General features: G+C 41.4%; 1 protein-coding gene across 6 annotated transcripts in view; it reads left to right on the plus strand.

The window, feature by feature from the left end:
* Positions 1 to 19,426, plus strand: part of ACSL4 (acyl-CoA synthetase long chain family member 4) — a 173,273-nt gene that overhangs the window by 90,561 nt on the left and 63,286 nt on the right. For 3 of the 6 annotated variants that reach the window (XM_069211456.1, XM_069211466.1, XM_069211448.1), the window contains exons 2-4: positions 8,923 to 8,981; positions 14,032 to 14,577; positions 17,963 to 18,140. In XM_069211456.1, coding sequence (XP_069067557.1) covers positions 14,227 to 14,577; positions 17,963 to 18,140 — 529 coding nt within the window. In that variant the 5' untranslated portion in view covers positions 8,923 to 8,981; positions 14,032 to 14,226. The remainder of the gene's footprint in view (positions 1 to 8,922; positions 8,982 to 14,031; positions 14,578 to 17,962; positions 18,141 to 19,426) is intronic. The other 3 variants (XM_069211482.1, XM_069211488.1, XM_069211473.1) reach the window with 1 other exon arrangement.

The raw sequence follows: 19,426 nt of genomic DNA on the forward strand, positions 1-19,426 counted from the left end.
GATTTAAAGGTACCATTTTATTGCCAGAGTGCCCTCAGGGCTGTCAGCAGAGGGCGAGTTGCATTATTTAGCAGGGCGTAAGAGAGGGGCTAACCAATCAGCGGTCAGAAGAAAGCAGTGATCAGCCCCATCACAGCTATTTTCCTTACTGGTAAGGATGCAGAAAAACTCTTGGAACTGGTTCTAGAGCATCCTTAGATGTCTGTGGATGGAGCTAGCCAATTCCCCAATAGCTGTGGTTTGTAAATGGGGAAACTCTTCACATTAAAGCAAGCATCGGCAAACCTAATAGGTCTGGCTCAGCCACCACCCTTTTGACTTTGTTGTGTGTGTGTGTATATATATATATATATATATATATATATATATATATATATATATATATATATATATATATATATATATATATATATATATATATATATATATATATATATATATATATATATATATTTTTTTTTTTGTAAAACGTCCGTGTTCAGGGAAGCGGTCCGGCATTCACAAATATTGAAGAAAATGGCAAAAAGCGAAAATATATTTGGTTTTAAAAAAAATCACACCTTTCTATAGTAGTACCCTGGCCCTGAGGGAAACTACTTGGTGTGTGGGCGTGCTCCTTGTGGAAGACCAGAATACCATCACCCACAGTGAAGTTAGCCCATGGGTACTCCCAAACATTTTCAGAAGGGGTCAAAAAGCATTATCGGTGGCATGACTGGGCTGAATTGATGCCAGCAGGGAGAGAGTTGGCTGTGGCATAAAGTGGGCATAGAGGAAGTGAAGGATGTACATGTTGTAGACCTGGCGTCACTTATTTTGAAGGTCAAATCCTATCCTTTCTGTACCTTTGTCCTCTTAGTTGCTATTCTATGATACAGGTGGGCGAGCCACAAAATCCTCGAACCAGGCTCAAGCCAGTTGCCTGCCCTGGCTGAACTCAAGCTTCTCATGGATCCTCAAGCCCAAAATGGAGCAAACCTTCATGTGCCTTATATCTGCCATCTATACCCAAACCTTATGCAGCAAGAATTAAAGGCACCCTATTAACTTGATGTAAAATGTGAGAGGGAAAGAGACACCTAACTAGTGCCTGAATTGCGCATGCTGAAACCACATAACCAGAGATTAATCCTGGATTCCCCACTTGACCAAGTTGTGTGATCCTAGGCAGTTGTTTTAATTCACTTGGGTTCAGGATGTGCGATGTACAAGACCTACTGTGTTTTGATTTAATGAACTATAATATTGTTCCATGTATATCGACATCTTGTGCCTCCCAGGGGGTGCACATGGCAAATGTCTTGCCTTTTGGTTGACTAATGGCATTACTGGTTGGGAGAGGCATGAATATGTCTAAGTTCAGGTTCATGTTTGAAACCCATCACTTCTAATAAATGCCTCCAAATGACGTGAAATAATCTATGTACTAAGGTGAAATGCTTCAGCGTGTTAACAATATCCACTTTTTAATTTTAAAGAGTTTATCATGTTTGTTCAAGGCTGTTCCACAATGTCTTTAAAACATGAATGTGTTGCTAAAGATAAGTGGTGATCTTTGCTTCTTTTCCTTTTTTTAAATGTAAATAAAGGCTTGTCCCTTTTTTTAATAGGTTTCTGATTGTAACTACTCTGTCAGGTAAAAAGCACCCCAGTGCTACTGTTCACCAGGGGACCACAGGTAAATGTTGAGACCTGGAAGCCTCCCTCCCCCTAGCATACTTTGAGTATCCCTGAGTTAGCAAGTGTTCAAAGTGAGCTGACCCATTGTCGTTTCCTGTACGCTGTAGGGGGTGGAATAAAAATGAGAATGGCTGAGCAACTTACCAATGGCTGAAGAAGGCTGGGTGAACGTTCCCATAAGTAAGCATATTATACTTATGGCTATACTAAAATCGAAAGGTGTGGGTTCACATCAGACCTAAAAAGTCAAATTTATGCTCTGTAGATTCTCTTACACTTTACAAAGATTCACACGTTTTACTGACACTAGGCATTTACAAGAACTGTGCAGTGAAATCTGAACAAGTTACAGGCATACAAACCCTCATACCTTTGTCTTTAGAGTCTGAGTGTTTTTGCACAAGGCAGACCGTTTTGTCTGTAATTCTGTACAATCTTTTAATAGTAACAGGAGTGTAACTACTTGTCCCAGTATTCACCAAGGAGTCCCTCTAGTTTCTTTTGGGAGACCTTCACCAGCTATTTTCTACCACAAGTATATTATTACTCCGGTGTACTCCTAGCTAATAGCATCATGGGAGTCTCCTTCCCACCTAACCAAGGGGGTAGTTTCCGCATAAGTCCAGGAAACTATTAAGGATCCGTGAACAAAAACACTAGAAAGTACAGAGAAAGTGATCTAAAAATGCCTTGATCATTCAGCTACAATCCAACTTTACTATGGCTGGGATAGGGTAATGTTTAAAAACAAATATGTGATAGGAACAATTATTGGTCCTTCACATGTCGGCTCGACATGTTTCAGCCCACTCTTGCCCGAAAGGGTCATTGGCTTTCTTCAGGGCCAGTGAATCTACGGATCCCAAAGTGCCCTAATATCGCTATTAGAAACATAGGCCTTACTTTGACAGTATACCTGTTAAACAGAATTGAGAATATTTAAAGTTATGTTTGGAACATAGTATTAGACAATTTTTTTTTCTGTTAAGATTGGGCATTTTACCTTTAGCTGCAGAAGGCACTGGTCTGATAAAGGAAATACGGCTGTAGTGTGTGAACTTTGATGTTGAGTCCCACCACTACAAGCGCATTCTTTTTGTTTGCCCCAGTACATCAGTAAAGGGAGATAGAAATCACTTTTTAAAACCATGGTGTAAATATAACCTACTCGAATCCGACAATCTGGTTTTTACCATTGTATTAGTTGTTAGGGTTACAACAAGACTGTCGGGCCATTTTTCTTTACTTTTAATTGTAATAATTTAGAATTGTGAATGTTGTTGGTCACTGATGCAATCTAAATCAATAACATTTGATCTGATTCATTGCTTCGGAGTCGTTTTAAGGGAATAAGCAGATTCATTTAAGTAACTGTGCCAACGCAGATGGTATGAAGTAGCAAACATCATATTGTGTCATTTCATAACTGCAATTTAATTGATTACACAATTCATGCTGCTAAACTGTTAATGTTCCTCATGGAAAAATAAATCTTCAGAGGTGACAAATAGTATGTTTCTGGAACTAAATATCCTTGCTCCAAATGCTATTTTAAAGTAACCTTTTTATTCATGCTGTTAATTCTCCCATACCTCACCTTGAAACCACCCTTGAGACTTGATGTCTGCCACTTGACATCTGTTTTGCGCAGTACAAAAATATTTGCTGTGGCTTGGCCTTAAAACGGTCGCCTCTGTTAATTCATGGTCACGATGCAGAGTGCACTGGATACTTCATGCTTTAGCCTCATGGTTTGACTGCGTGCACCACGGGTGCCCTATGCTGAACTAAGAACAACATGTAAGAACAAGCATTTGCAATGCAAAGGGTCTCGCGTTTGCTCATTGTTAGAGCTGATCGCGTTGTAAACTCCTAACCCGAATTTTCATCTATCAGCAAAAGTGCTTTTATGTACGTAACCCGAAAAAGTGAAATTAACTGTGTAAAGCGCTCGACTTCTGCCAAGCGAAATCGCGCTAGGAAAATAGAGGAAAAAGTAGTCCACAAGCAGGACAGAAAACAGCGAGCCTCGCATGTTTTCTGTACTTGGTCGCTGTGCTCGCCGGAGGGCTAACCACCGGAAAAGGCATGACGTGTGCATGCCTTCCACTAATGAAAGCAAGCAGATTTTACTAGGCAAGCCCACGAACCAATGAAACACACTGATGTGACGTCGACAGGGTCCGAGCCCTTTTCTAAAAACTAAAGCGTTGCGCTGCGATGCGCGAGCGCATGCAACGCAGGCTCGACCCTAAAATATAATTCTCAATGCAGTGGAAAGCCCGTTTATTAAGTGCTGGGCCCGCTTCAACTGGCTTGGGATATTGTCAATCCCATTTTAGTCACATAACATCCAGAGGACTGTTTCTCTCACCATCCTGGCATTGGATGTTTATGGCAGTCTTTGGGTGTATGAGAATCTGTGGGACTAATTTGCATCTAAAGTTTATTTATCTCATACATTCACTGCATGTAGAAAGCAATCTTTTTTTCAAGGTTTTTTTTATGCTGTTATCCTGATGTGATGAGCAAAAAAGACAAGTAGGCGGTATGTGTATGAGATGTAGTGGTCAGTGAGGGCCCGGACTCGCCTCTACCACATCACCACCAATACAACTCCTATATCACCATTACTAGTACTACCACCAATATCAGCTTGTAACCATTACTAGTACAACCATGTTAACACCAATACAAACATCTCCAATAACCGCACTGTCAACATGAAGAACCAGCACCACTACAAATGTCAGCCCCTATACTACACTACCAAAACCCACCACCACCGAGATTGCCAACAATTTGCACAATACCACCACCATCACCACCATCATTTGCAGTACCGCCACAGATCCCACCATCACCAGTACTACCAGCAGTGCCAAAAACACAAATCTCAATAATTCTTATAAGAATACGGCAGCCACCAGCACTACCTACACAACACTCCCACCCAGGCCAGCACAACCAATACTGCAACTCCAGAAACTCTGCAAACCACATTACTACCAACAATTTACAGAGCCAAAAGGTCTAGCTTTAATGTCCCATAGCTTGGAAATATCATTTGTGCCTACCTTGTCTTCCTCCATTGTTGCATTAAATCCAAGCCAGTTTGCTCTGGCAATGCTTCTGTGTTAAACCTTTATACAAAACAGGGCATATCACTTTATGGCCATTGCTCCTGCAGCGTAATGTGTTCAACCAGTTATCTAAGTTGTGTGATTCTCATAGCCTTCTACACGCTCTATAGGCTGGCTTTCAGCATGGGTATAGTATACAGACTGTGGTGAGAACTGCCCTTTATGTGTGTCATTAATGTGGTGATCAAGAGGTAATGGCTGCAATAATCCGAATAAATTGCCTGCAGCTACTATTACACTGGTATGAGATTAGAGTTAAATATCTACCCCATGCTTGATTTCATAACTTTCTTACCAATAGATCTTTCGGAGAGGCCCTGTGCTTGTCTGATACCAGATTTGCTACTTGCGGTCCCCTGCATGGTTCAGTTATGTCACTTTTTTGTTGTTTGTTTATGATCTCTTAGGCTTTCCTCAACCAGTCTTTTAAATAAGATACTCCTCATATAATCCTTTCTAAAGAGCAGAGAGTTTGACTATTAGCAAGGTGTCGGCCATGGATGAGGAGGGAGCAACTTCAACTAAATGGGAACACAACACAAATCTTAGCCCAATTTAAATTGTTCACAATCCATGAATTTCTTTCTGGTCTCCTAAATTTAGGGTGAGAAATTCTCATCCGCACAATGTGATTTAAAAAAAAAATAATAACAACAATACCTTTTTGTGATGATTGGCTCTCGGCTCATTAGGTTGAGCCCAATTAACTCCATTATCTTGTGTTCGTTTTTAACCACTTACCCTAAAGAGGAGGAAAGTTCTTCTCTTCATTCTCAGAGTCTAGATTCTAAATGCTCTTTGGTGTTCCAACTGCTCTATTGTAATTCTGTCTACCTAGAGCTTCCTAAAAAGTGCATAAAAAATCCATAACCGGCCCAGAAAGTAGCCAGAATGATTAATTACATTGTTTGAGCGTACACTGCCTATTGAAGTGTTTAGCCCCATTTATTGCAAGTTTGGACCAGAATCTTCTCGAGAATCATTAGGAGGTTTGAAAGACGCCTTTCGCTTCTCGCCACCTGGGCTGTTTCAATATTCAAAAGTGGGTGAGTTCAGTAGGCAGGGTTATAGTCGAGGAGCAGGAAATGTGAGGTTTGCGTCCTCTCTGCGAGGGCACTTTTTTCTGTTGAGTAATTCATGAACATCCCTTTTGGGCAATATCTACGAAGGGGAAATAAAACATTCATAGATATTTAATGTGTAGCTCATTTGGAGTTCTAAAAAGTCAGCGGTTATTTTGAACAGTTTAGATATGCTGTCATTTCTGGCATCCTGACCGCAACCATGCGTGTGGGTGTAATTTGCCGTTTGTTGAATTTGGGGTGGGGGGTTGGACCCTTTTTCATACAGACCACTCACTATGATCAATTCTGATGTTAATGTTCTGTGCAAAATAATAGCGAATCGGTTGCAAGGAGTAGTCTTAGTCGGGCCATGAGGACTAATGTGGTTTTATGCCCTCGCGCAGCACAGCTTAGTTTGAGGCGTCTAACTTGCGTATTTCATGAGACTGCGAAGTCCAATCGGGCTCTCCTTCGAATCGTTTGAAATTGAGAAGGCTGTTGATACGGTGGGGTGGAGCTATCTTATGATTAAGGCTCACAGGTTTCAATTTTTATTGATTTTTATAGATATATACAGACAGAAAACAATGTGTTTCCTGTCTATTTGTTTTTAAAAGCGGAAAAATACAGAATATTGCGCTTCTTGTGAGCGACTCGCCATGCTGTCTTTTGTGAATTGCACGCCAGCTGCCAAGAAGCGAGACAGCATGGAAAGTTAAAAACTGGATGAGATTTCCTTATATATAAGGGTATGTTAACATATATATGAACTATAATGGTAATATTTACCTGTGGGTGCAATGTTGTCTTATATTTGGCTGCTTAATTTTCTATAACACAACAGGCATCATCAACATATGGGTGCATGTTCATCAATTAAATAAATGTGGAAATGTACCATTCCCTTTATTCACAAAATAAATATGGATAAATACAGATGGAAATGTAAAAAATATATATATATATAAATACCGTAAAACCGGGAGCTCTACTTATGATGGTGCTTCGGGAGATAGACTTCGGTCCAGTCTTCCGAGAATGGGTGCAGTTGCTGTATACAATGCCGTTAGCTTGCGTCAAAGTTGGAAGGGAGATTTCGGAGGCCTGGTTGGTTATCTCGCTCTTATTGTTTGCTTCGGTGCTTGAACACATGGCCATCCTGTTGTGTAGAGAGGTGGGGACTTCAGGGACACACAGATGGGTGAGTCAACACATGCCATCTCATTGTATGCAAATAATGTGCTGGTGAATGTCTATTCGCCTGCTGAGGTGGTGTATGTACTGATGAGACGCTTTGGGCAAGTGTCTGGCCTACTTGTGAATCTTTGGAAAACACTGCTATTTCCCCTGGGGAGACTAGCTATGTTGCACATAACCAGCTGCCCGACTTGGGCATTCGGTGGGAGCTGGAGAGCTTCTGGTACCTCTGCATTATGGTCACTAGGACGGTGGTGGCTCATCAGTGTGGATAGAGTGGTGAAGGGTCTTGCTTAATCGGTCGACTTCTAGAACACATTCCCTCTATTGGTCATGAGGAGAGCGGCTGTAGCAAAAATGGTCTTTCTTCCACTGTGATTATACCTGCTGCAAAATGGGCTCTTCCCCCTGCTTGAGAAATTCTTTTGGACACTAAATGGATTACTTATCTTATTGGTGTGGGTGGGGTAGCACAGCAGGGTGACCTTCCTGGTCTTGAAAGAGGACAAGGAGGAAGTTGGCTTGGCCTTTCCGGACATACAGCTGTACTTCTATGCAGCACATCTGCAACATGCTGACACACTGACAGCTGGAAGAAGTTGTTCCTACAGGTGCTATTTTGGGGTGGCACGTTACCATGTATTCTAATAAGGGGAGTGGGGCAGACACTCAAGTGCCCTATCTGACCCAGCATATTGCGCATGTGTGGGGAAACGTTGTAAAAAAAAAAGGTGCTGTGCAGAGCCCCCTTGACAGGTAATCACACATATGGGATCTGGAGCCCTTTTGCTCTATAGACTGAGATATGTCCATGGAGAGAGGGTGGACGTCTCATACCTGGAGCTTTATTCCCGGGAGAGATCTTCATCACCTTTCAGGAAGCACAAGACACTTTTAAGTAGGACAAGGCCACTTCTACAATTTGCCAAATTACAAAACACTGCAAAAGATATTTAGTTTGCACACCCGGCTGCCCCAATTCCCCTTCCCTCCCCCCCCCCCCACCCCCCCCCCCCCCCCCCCCCCCCCCCCACCCCCCATCCTCAGATGGAGAATGGGGGGCAGATACCTTATACCTCTTTTCTATAAGGCTCTCTAAGGGGACCTGACGAAGAGTGAGTACAATGCAAAAGCAGCCTGGGAGGCAGATCTGGAAGGAGCCCATTGAGAACTCTAGTTGGGGTCATGCATACAGTCTGGTAAAAACGATGTCCTGTAACAGTCAATTTAAACTACTCCATTTCAACATAACACCGACCTGGCTCAACAGTAGTGCTCCTGGTAGGGCGGCGTGACGTGCTGGTTGTGGGGAGGAGAGGGCCACATTCCTCCATCTGGTGTGGCAATGTGTATAGGTGCATGGGTTCTGGGAGGTGGTAGTGCCCTGCATTACGGAGGCGGTGGGAATCGCTAACCCTGTGACACCCAAGGCATGCCTGTTTGGTATGGTGATGATGGCAAAAGGGGCGCAAGATCTCATATAAACTCCTGCAATTAGCACTGTTTCTTGCTAAGTGTAGAATAGCAATTGGTTGGATGGGACCCCGTACTCCAAGCGAGGCTTTATGGATTAGAGACGTTATGAAGTGGGGAGTTGCAGAGGAACAACACCCGAGGCTGTCTCGTCCGACGAGAAGGTCACAGAGGACTGGGCAGCCCTGGGGGTCCAGTGGGATCCGTGATATGGTACATGCACTCGTTTACATGCATCATGTGTTGTTGGTTTTTCACATGTATCAAAATATATAAATAAAGGTTTTTAAAAAATATTCTTTAACTTTTCTTTTCTGTGCTTCAAGATATCAATATAGAAATCTGTTTTTCTCTTTTTATTGCAGATAAGGTTACCTGCAATTGTCTGTGAAGAGAAAGAAGAGTTATTACTTTCAGAAGTCCTGTATGTATTGCCCTCAGAAATTATACTTTGCAGTCTTGAGCGTTCTTATTTAATAAGTGATGTTTCATTAACAGTTGCACGTTTTAAAACCTATTGATGTGACCGAGCTCGGACAGAGTGAATTAATGAATCCACACGTGCAAGACTTACATTGAAATAGAAAGTAACCAAGCAAGAACACAGCTATTGTATTTTGTAAGGTCAGCTTATTCCATGTTAGTCATTGCAGCAAATGACTCAAGTACCCCTCTGATATTTCGGTATAATCCTGCATAGATCACTGGGAGGCAATGCATCAGGTCTTTGCCCAATCTATTTTGCTTGGGGTAAATCCACCTGAAAAGCACAAAGGTTTAGCGAAGGATTGAGGGCCCCAAGACCTCCCTCCCCCAAAACCTTTTATGGGTGTCTGCTTCTTCAGCTGGGGAGTGTACCTAGCCTGCTCACCTGCCAGACATCCAAAAACAGCCTGGGTGTAACCCCCGCTGCGGCGCACAGCGGAGTATGCTTCTGTTGGAGGTCCATAGGAGGTCATGGACTGTGCCACCATTCAGTGCCTGAGATTCAAAGGTTACTTTTCATTTTAAAATCCTTCAAATGGTCTGTTGGCCAAAGGAGATGGGTCGGTCATATCCCAAAGAGAATGAGCTCCCTCGCCAGGCTACCATTTGCCAAGTATCTAACAATCTTAAAATAATTCTTAAAATCATTATCTTTTAATTGATTAAAAAGTAGTCTTACATTTCACCTTTCAGTGTATGTTGACTGTTTGAGCGAAATGGTGGGGTTCGCTCAAGCACCTCGTTGTGATTCTACAGTGGGCAAATGTAAACCTTTTTGCTGATAGATTACTTTAGATGTATCACTGCCATTTAAAGCAAAAATAAAGTATTTTTAGTGTAGTACTTGTTGCCTTCCATGTACCCCTTTAGTCACAAAGTTTACATTTTTAATCAATTTTTGGGTAAACCTGTTAAATTCTTGCAGGTAACAAATCGACAGAAATAGTATTGTGATTTTTCTCTGTGTAAATGTAAATGAATCATGTACGCTAATCAACCAACAGGTTTCCTTCGGAAACTTGCAAATAATTAAACTGTGGTTGGCTGTATTTTTATAGTATCATACACAAGTGCATTCTGTATGCAAGACATAGGATAACCAACAGATATTGTACAAAAGCTCTTCTTTTCTTTCTGTTTTTTATGCCACACTTTTAGTTGCAGCATAATTCCATGACCTACAGTTTGTTTTCAAAATGATGTCACACGAGGGTGTGCTGGGTTCCAATCCGCTTAAAAAAAAAAAAAGTGCAATATTAAATATCGATATATGCTGCCCAGTGTTCCTTTATTTGTAGGCCCCTTGCTGTAGAGACTTCTACAAATTCTGATTTAGGTCTGGAGGCTTCTCTAATCAAATGAATAAAGTTAATATTTGAGGTTATGTGACAACTGCTTATATCAAATTGCCTAAAGAAGATTTTAGCAATAGTTGTACATGATCATTCAACAAATACCTTGTTGCAAAAATAGATTTCATAATTGCCAGAAACATTGGAAAATATTTACGATATAGTGCCGGCCACACCACTTGCCGATAAGCATTTCTTAACCTGACATTTAGAAATGTCAGACATGAAGCACAGCTAAAGGCACAATGGACTTCAGTGGCCTCTGTGAGCTAGTAATAATTTATCAGAAAGTAGAAATTAGCCTTCACTGCTGATAGTAGTAAGGTTTTAAAAAAAAAAAAAAAAATGTATGTGCGATCAGCACAAACTCAGAGATTCAAATTAATGTAAATGGTATTCAGAGTGCTGCATTTAACTCTTCATAGTAATTATACATCTATAAGAAATTGACGTTTTTGAACTGCTAACATGACAAGAGAATAGAAAGAAAGGAGACAAAATAACGAGTAACCAATTGGAGGATAAAAAAGAATCCACGAACACGCCATGGAATATAAATGGGTGTTAAGTTATTACTGTATGTTTCCAAATATACTGTTATCTTCAAGAAAATAGATTGTGTAATGGTAACTGAGCTATAGACATGTATTTGAGAAGGTATGGGGAAATGCTGCCATCATCTATGGCTTTATATCAATTTTAGTGTCTGCTTTTGGTATAAACGTTGGTTATTGTAATCACAAAAGAGACAATTTATTTAAGAGTCATAACTTTGACCAGTTAATTCGGACTGGCTTTCTGATTTAAAATCTTATTGGATAGTTGAATTTAAAATGACATCTGAAATCATAGAAGTTTGCTAGAAATGGGTTTTCTGGTTGGCTAGGGTATGCACCTACCTCAGGCAGAACCCAGCACTCTAGTCAGGGCAAGTGAGTTACACACCAAACATAACCTGTGCTCACTCTCTGGGAGCTTGGTGCAGAGCAGGCAGGCTTGTCATCTGGGGCAGTGTGTAAATCGTTTGTGCAACACACTCACACCAGTGACGCAATAAATACACCACAAAAGACTCCACACAGGACAATATTTGTTGTGTGTATATAACAGCACCATAAACGACATACATCACAAGCAGAGCTCGAAAAATCATAAAAATGTTTCTAGACCTGCATGTTGAGTAACTTAAATAATCTACTCGACCTAACTGTAATGTACTTGACCCGTAAACAAGTCTCAAATTGTGTGATCCTAGGCAAATAGTTTACAGATTCGCATTTTTCTTATTTCTCACATATGATTGCACCTTCAAATATGTGAGCTCAGCATTTCTGTAGTACAATAAAAACTCTTTTGTTTAAGTAGACTAAAGCTTGCTGCATGCATCTCAAGAATCTAGTCCACATACCCATGAGGTCTAGCCCACATAACCTAGGACGACTTAGTTTACTGACAACATTGCTATCGGGGAAAGAGTGTTTCTCAGTTTGTTTAAACACTCAATTTTAGTAAATATATTACTAAACCATGATGTGGTAACATATTGTCATCTACACACTAACTTTCCAAGAAATGTCCAAAAACCTCTCCACTAACTCGCACTTATGTGGGACCCAAATTAAAGGGTGCCATTTTGTTACAATTCGATGGCCCATAAGGCCTTTCTGCTCTTCAGGTCTGCCCACTTCTTGACTGCACTTGCTGTCTTGGTTGATGATGATCTCCTTCCCCTTCTATTTTCTATCTGGCAAATTGATTTGTCCCTCATTGCTTTTCACTGTGACATTTGGGTAAGGTTGAGGGGAGGATGCATACAGTAAAAAATCCAACTTACTGGTCCTGTTACTTGCCCAACAGAAACCCCATTCTTGTTACTCCTGGCTGAAAATTGACCCTGGCACCTTGATCAGTCTCGCAGAAAGCACTTTCTTTGTACACCTTGACATGATAGACTTTGAGATACTTGGCCTAAGGGATAGGTACCATCTAAACATAAAAAATAAAAAAAAAGACAAGCCATTAAGGTAAAATGAGGACACTGCCAAGACGCCCCTCCCTCCCACACCCCGCTTCTGTGGGGAGACCACCACAATCAAAAAGTACCTGAACTACAGTGAAGAGCGAGCCCACTGATGAAGCATGGCACAGACTGGGTGAGGGATCGGTGTCCATTTAATGGCGCTGTCTTGGATTCGTATTAGTCCTCATCATAGAGGAAATAAAGTTGTAAAAAAATGACAGTTGGACATTGAGCGCCCTAGACGAGCTTTCAGTACCTTGTGTTTATATATACTGTGCTGCTTTGTGTATGCTTCAAAGCTGGCTTGTTTAAAACTCAAACTTCAATTTACATTGCATGCTGATGTAAATTGGCTTAGCACACTGAGTGGTGTGGGGTGCGAATGCTTGTGCTGTGGTTTGTCACTTTGCATGCTTATGGCTTTTAGGAGACACTGTTGTGGTGCATTTTTTCAGTATTCTACTTTGCCATTTTGGTTTCTCCGATTTAACCATGTAGTGTATTTTTCCTTTTTTCTTTTGTTATTGTTATTTTAAATTAGCGTTGATGCAAGGCCCTCTGAAATAACTGGATCAAAGTGGGAGACAATCAAAATGGGACAAAACCTTTTCACATCTGGTGGCCTGGGGGGGAAAGGGGGGTGGCTGTGAAGATCAGGTACAGCTGTGTTAGGTGGGATAATCTGAAGACGAGTTTCTGTACAAATAGTCCAGCCAGGCTTCTGCTCACACGTCTCTCTTCATCAAATCCCTTTCAAAGAAATAAAAAACAGCAACGCGTATTGGTCTTTCTTTTTAATGTTACGTTGTGTAAGTTAGAACTTAAAAATTATAAAAGACAACTAATTAAATTGCTTAGTTTGAGCACTAGGGTATTTTCCTTCTGCCTCGCTAAAATCCTGTTTCAAAATGCAAGCTTTGCAACTCGTCACCTCATCGACCGAGGGAAGGCTGCTTGGAAGTTTTCTTGTTTCTAATCTTCTTAATAAATGCCTTGAAGGCAAATTATAATCTTCCGATGCCGCCCTTACATAGGCATGTCTAACCCCGACGCAGATGTCACAACGTTATGGTCTGGCCACAGAGGAACGCAGCTGTTTACGTAATGAAGGTCTCGACGAAAACACGTCGTGGGTTTGTGGGGGCGTGTTTGTAGATGGGCAGAGCAGAGGCGCGAGCCCCTTGCCTCCCAAGCTAGACATGCGCCTAAAATGTAATTCTATCAGAAAGCAACATTTTAGGTCAAAACCATGGAAAACTAGAAGCACAAACTACTCCCACTTGTCTAAATATTTAAAGGCAAAGCCATTAACATTTTGGCTGTCGGCCATTTTGACTGCGTTAGGATGAAGGCAGTAGTATTTTGTAGACGTTTTAGATGCTTGTGGAATGTCTGAGATGAATATCCAAGTACACAAACGGTAAATATTTATAAGAATGGGAAAAAAACGAGTGAGTTAAAGGGCCCGCCCCTTGTGCGCCTCTAATCTCCAGTTACTTCAGAGTCCTTTCCTGTCGACCTAAGAAGACCAAAAGCTTCCACTGTACTAACCATGCCACTAACGTCTTGACTTCATTCTCTTCTTCCTTCCGGTCTGGACGCGGCTCACCTGACAGGTGTATACTGTTCGCTTCCAAAGATCACTCCATGTTTAGTTGTAGCGCCTGAAAACCGAGCTTGCACTGGTTGGCACTATCACCGCTGCTGCTTCCGTTGTTGCCTTCTCGACTGTTGGGGGAAAAAAAGCCTTAACAACCAAAGAATACCAAGAGACTGACACTTTTCCCCCCCAAATAACAAGCTCTGCCGCCATGACACTAAAGACCGAATTGCATATCTGTGTGTTGCTTCCGCTCTACCTGTTGATGTGTGTGTACAGTGCCATTACATTCATACCGTGGTATTTTCTCACCGATGCCAAGAAGAAAAGAGAAATGTCCAAGCGCCTCAAAGCAAAACCAGTCTCGGACCAGCCGGGGAGTCCCTACCGGGCCGTTTCCCATTTCGAGCGCCTGGCCACCATCACCTTCCCCGGGGCGGACACCCTCGACAAACTGTTCGAGATCGCCGCTGAGAAGTTTGCAAAGAAGGATTGCCTGGGCACCAGAGAGTTGCTGAGCGAAGAAAATGAAATGCAACCGAATGGCAAAATATTTAAAAAGGTAACCTCAAAGTTATTTTGTTAAAACTACTTCTGTAAATGAATGCATTCAATCTGGATCTTCGGTCTACTTTTAGGCGAGTTTTAAAATAAATGATCTTGGTAACGTTTGTAACATAACTTTTTTTTAATTTTTTTATTTTTTTTACATGCATGTTTCTAAACATGGTGCACTCGTATTTTCATAATAGTCTGTATTGAGCTAAATTTCTGAAACTGCTACGGTATTTGTTTTGCAGAAATCCTTGCAATATTGAAACTGCATAATCTTTGGTTTTTGGAATGTCCTTCAGGTCAGCTGTTCTCATCCATGCAGGTGATCTGCTGTCAATTCTGCAAGGAGCCCCCATAGCACCGCCCTGATGATGCCTAACTAACTGCCTTCAAATCCCTTCATATATTATTTTCAGATATGTGAACCCAGTGCTGAATAAACTGGGCACTGGCTTTGTGGCCCAAAATTAATATAACAGGTAAAATAGCTTGCAGGGATTATTGAAATAAAACCCCGACCTACCTCGAACGGTTCTAGATCTTATGCATTTTCAGAACAACTGGTCTCTGCAGGCAGTGCTGCTGCTTTAAATTGTTAGGGGAATTTCCCCAAATGTTTGAAGGGAATTTCTCAAAATGTCACTTGAATATAATGTTTACTCCAGCCGTACTGTTAACGGATTATGGGGTGGTTTAATTAGTTTCCGATAAATCATTACAGAGGGCTTGTCATCTGTGAAAGTGATGGGGTGTAACAACGTGCCTCGAATGTCACCAAGAGTATGATGACGAGACCTGAAGGCAGAGTATAGACCCCTAAATCCTTTTTGGAATAAATTGATAAAACAATACATTTCACTGCACATTTTCTCATATAAATTTGTTAAAGAGTTGACTATGCAAAGGGGACTCTTCAATACTTCCAGTACTTTCGTGGTGTGCCCACTAAGCCTGAGCCACTCCTGGTGTATTGTGGGTTTGACTGCTGTCAGATAATGTTGAGAAATGGTAGCAAAAGGTCATTAAAAGCCACATGTGAAATGGTTTGTTTGGTAAATGCAATTTTACGCAGCATAGCTTTTACCAAAGCATCAAGCGAACATTCTAAATGCAATATCCATTCATTTTTCACTCTACCTCTTCCAAAAGCATTCCACATCATACACTGGACCTCCTTCACGGTGCCAAGTGGGGGACAAATTGCACCCCCTTTGTAGTCTTGGGCAGTACCAAGCATAGTCTCACAGATTTTAAAGGCTCATACAGCAGTGCTTAGACAACAGTACTGACTACAGATTAACTGTCTTCTTTAGATGTGTCTGAACATTCAAGTTGTTTATGAAGCTATAAGCTGGATTTCCCTTAAGCAAATGCTTCTAATTCTTAGGAAAATATTTATACTAAAATACCACATTTTCAGCAAAGTCAAGCTTGCTGCCAAACATGAATTTTATCATTTCCTTTTTTTTTTCTACCCACATTTGCTACTGCCACACATGGATAAACACTGCCTTACATGCCTGTGTGTCGCCATTGCATGCCATAGATGCATGCAGTATTCCCATAAATACCATTATTATGACGGGACAGCTTCTTAAGTTCTTTTGACAAAGAGGAGAATGTCCATGACTGGTACTGAAGCTCGGAGTAGGTCCCAAGAAGGTCTGTTTTGAATACAGATTAAAGAGGCCCTTCCGTGGGATGGAAGAGCATTCCAAATCTGGGGTACATTACCCAACAATTTACATTTCACTGTAGATGTCTTAGGTCTAGGCCTGTCAGGTTTGAGCAGGTGATTACTTCCTAGAACCTGGTTTTCTTAGAGACATGCAGTTTCTGTGACAGGTACTCGTTGGTTTTGACATGGATTTCTTGTATGGTACGTACAGTTGTGGCGCAGACTTCAAGGAAACGTCACCCGGGGGAATGCTAAGCCAGGTGTTATTATACAATTTAAACATATAATATTAATTGGAAAATATGTTTATGGTTGCGCTTGTCTCAAAGCTCTACATCCACTCTGGCCAGTGCCCCACATTAGTTGCATTCATGCCACAAGAGTTCCTTCATCCGGGAACACATTTCTGCCTTGACCTGGATTATTTTCTTTAATCAGTTTGAGTGTGAACTTTTCAAAACCTTTCTAGCAGTATCAAAACGTTCTCTACATAGAAACATATCACCTGTTTGTCAAATACATCAAATTAAATGACTGACGTTGGCAGTCACGTTAGTCAGAAGTGTTGGCGAGAGCCAAGGGTTCTTGTCTTTCTTAATGTTCTTTGAAGATAGTCTTTTAAAGAACTATTTTCTAAAGAACAATCAGAATATCACGTAAATTAACCTGGTCTCCTTGTTTTAACAGTTTGTCAACCGCCAGTGAAATGATCGCTCACTCACTTAAACTTAGAACCTGTGGCAGGTTCTGCCTGCAGAATGGCACATCCTTAAAAAAAAAAAAAAAAAATGCAAGCATATGTTTCTTTCCACTACTGTAACAAATGTCAGACTGCCTCCAAGCAGGGGGTTGCTTGTTTGATTTGTAGCTTCTCATACATTAAGACATTCCACCAGAGGCATGACATCCTCTTAAGTGATCCTCACTGGAAAGACATTAGTAGACAACTGCATTGCAACAACATGACTGGTGTGTCATATCTTTCAAAGCACTACTGCTTGGATGTTGACTCTCTGGTGGGTGTTGTGCACGGGCACCTGTTTAAATAAGGGTAGACTCAGTCACAGCTTCCCTAGATCTTTGACTCAGTTGAATCTGACTGAGTGCTAGAAAAGTTACTTGCATGCGCCTGCGTTGGCTCAGTGCAGACTCAATGATGTAGACAGTTTGCAAACTCTATTTTGAATAAGTGTGTTTATTGTTTTATGCGATATTTAGCCAGACATTCCCTGCCTGAAGATCGAACAAGTCAAGTCATGGAAATATATCAAAGCTACTAACTCTTGATAGTTTGCCATTATAGATAGGTAAATTGTTTCTTCCCTCTGTGTCAGTTCTTTTTCGGCCCCACTTGAGCCCATCCACCACAAGTGGCCTTCAGCTGAACACCGCTCCAGTTTTGGATGCAAGGTCATGTGGGGGATACTATTAAGTAGGTATGTTAATCTGGTGAATTGCCGGAGGTCTGATGTTTTATAACCTAAGCAATCCCAGTTTGCAAATATTTTTATAGTGGTAAATATTTAATAAGATTGCCCTTCTGCATGTAGTAAATGTAACTGATGTTTTCGTAAATTAGTCTCTTGATTTACAGGAAGCCAGTACTTCAGTACACCAAGGTGTAGATGTACCGCACTCTGAGTTAGCAGCTCCCTTATGTTACTAGATTGTGCCGTCTCTGGTCTTTTATCACCATACTTTACCTCTTCAACAGTGGATCCTGGGAGACTACAAATGGCAGAGCTACGAAGAAGTAAATGCCCGGGTGAATCATTTTGGAAGTGGGCTGGTCGCCCTAGGACTGAGACCAAAGAGTACGGTTGCTGTTTTTTGCGAAACGAGGGCCGAGTGGATGATTGCAGCACAAGCCTGCTTGAAGTACAACTTTCCTCGTAAGTACAAATGCTTATTGATACCAGACATTTCCCACCCATTGGTCTTTAGAAATAGTTAAGCATAAAATATTTAATCCTGCAGGTTGGCTCACTGAGACGATTTGCTGCTGGCATCTGCAGTGATCTGGAGAGCACGAGTTTGAGCCTCCCATCCTTCCGAGGTCGAGAAGTTCACTACTAATAAATTGGGCAATGGTTACACCAGTTACTTGGAATAGATAGAAACAGACGTGCAGTATATAAAGCAACGGGGATTGGCACGTGTATACATGCGCTCTCCATTCGACAACCGGTTCAACGTTATTGAATGAGAAATCATGTTTTTGTGACTTTCTTTTGACATTAGAATATAAGTTCCGATTTGATAGGCACGCCACTCTCTAATAAGACATACCTAATGATTAACGCCAAGCAGGCTTATCTGACTTTTACCAATCAGTTAGTCTTACTTAAATATATATTGCAGATAATTCACCCTCCAACCTTCTTGTAGGACTGTATACCACCACCATCACTAGAATCTCTGCTATAGTGCTGAAAGCATACCACATAAACGCATACCCGTTTTCTTGTCCAGTATTGAGCAAAGATCTCTCGAGTTACACTCCTTGGGTCTCACAGACCAATTTAGCTGCCTGTTGTACACTTGCTGTCAATAATACCTTCGGATATATACATACAGCGATCTTTGGGCCAGCCCCTTGCTTTTGATTTGGTGGCTTTATTGTCCATTTCATTCTCCCCTTCTTATTCTTTGTTTGTCCCGCCTCTGGAGTACATGTTCTTTAATGTGTTCTGATTGGATGAGTTGTGTCTCTCCACGGCCTACATTTGAGTAACTGGATTTCCTTTTCTTTCAACACGTCACCTGAGTGTTTATATTTTCTTGGATTCTCCCTTCTGTGCTGCTTGCCCTCTCAAATATCCACACCGTCCAATCCACGCTGCCCTCTCCCTCCTTCTCAGATCCTCCGTTGCTTTCCTCCACCATTTCCTACCTAACTTTTATTCAAATTTTCTCCTTCATTTGCTCCCCTCCAGTCACGGTCATTGGCTTGTTCTTTAAAAAAAAAAAAAACAATGCTTTTTAAAAATATTTTGAAGGGCTGGTGCTTCAGTTTGCTGCAAGACCAAACAGCATTGGCAAAAAACATTGGCAACTTCAACAGGTCCACTTCGGCAGACAAAGGACAAGGACTGTTGCCAGTGATTGTTTGTCATATCAGTGCAACCTTTCTTGTGTATTCCCAATGTAAGATTAGCTGGTTAACAACTCAAATCCT

The sequence above is a fragment of the Pleurodeles waltl genome, chromosome 2_1 (assembly GCF_031143425.1).
Source record: "Pleurodeles waltl isolate 20211129_DDA chromosome 2_1, aPleWal1.hap1.20221129, whole genome shotgun sequence".
Taxonomy (NCBI): domain Eukaryota; kingdom Metazoa; phylum Chordata; class Amphibia; order Caudata; family Salamandridae; genus Pleurodeles; species Pleurodeles waltl.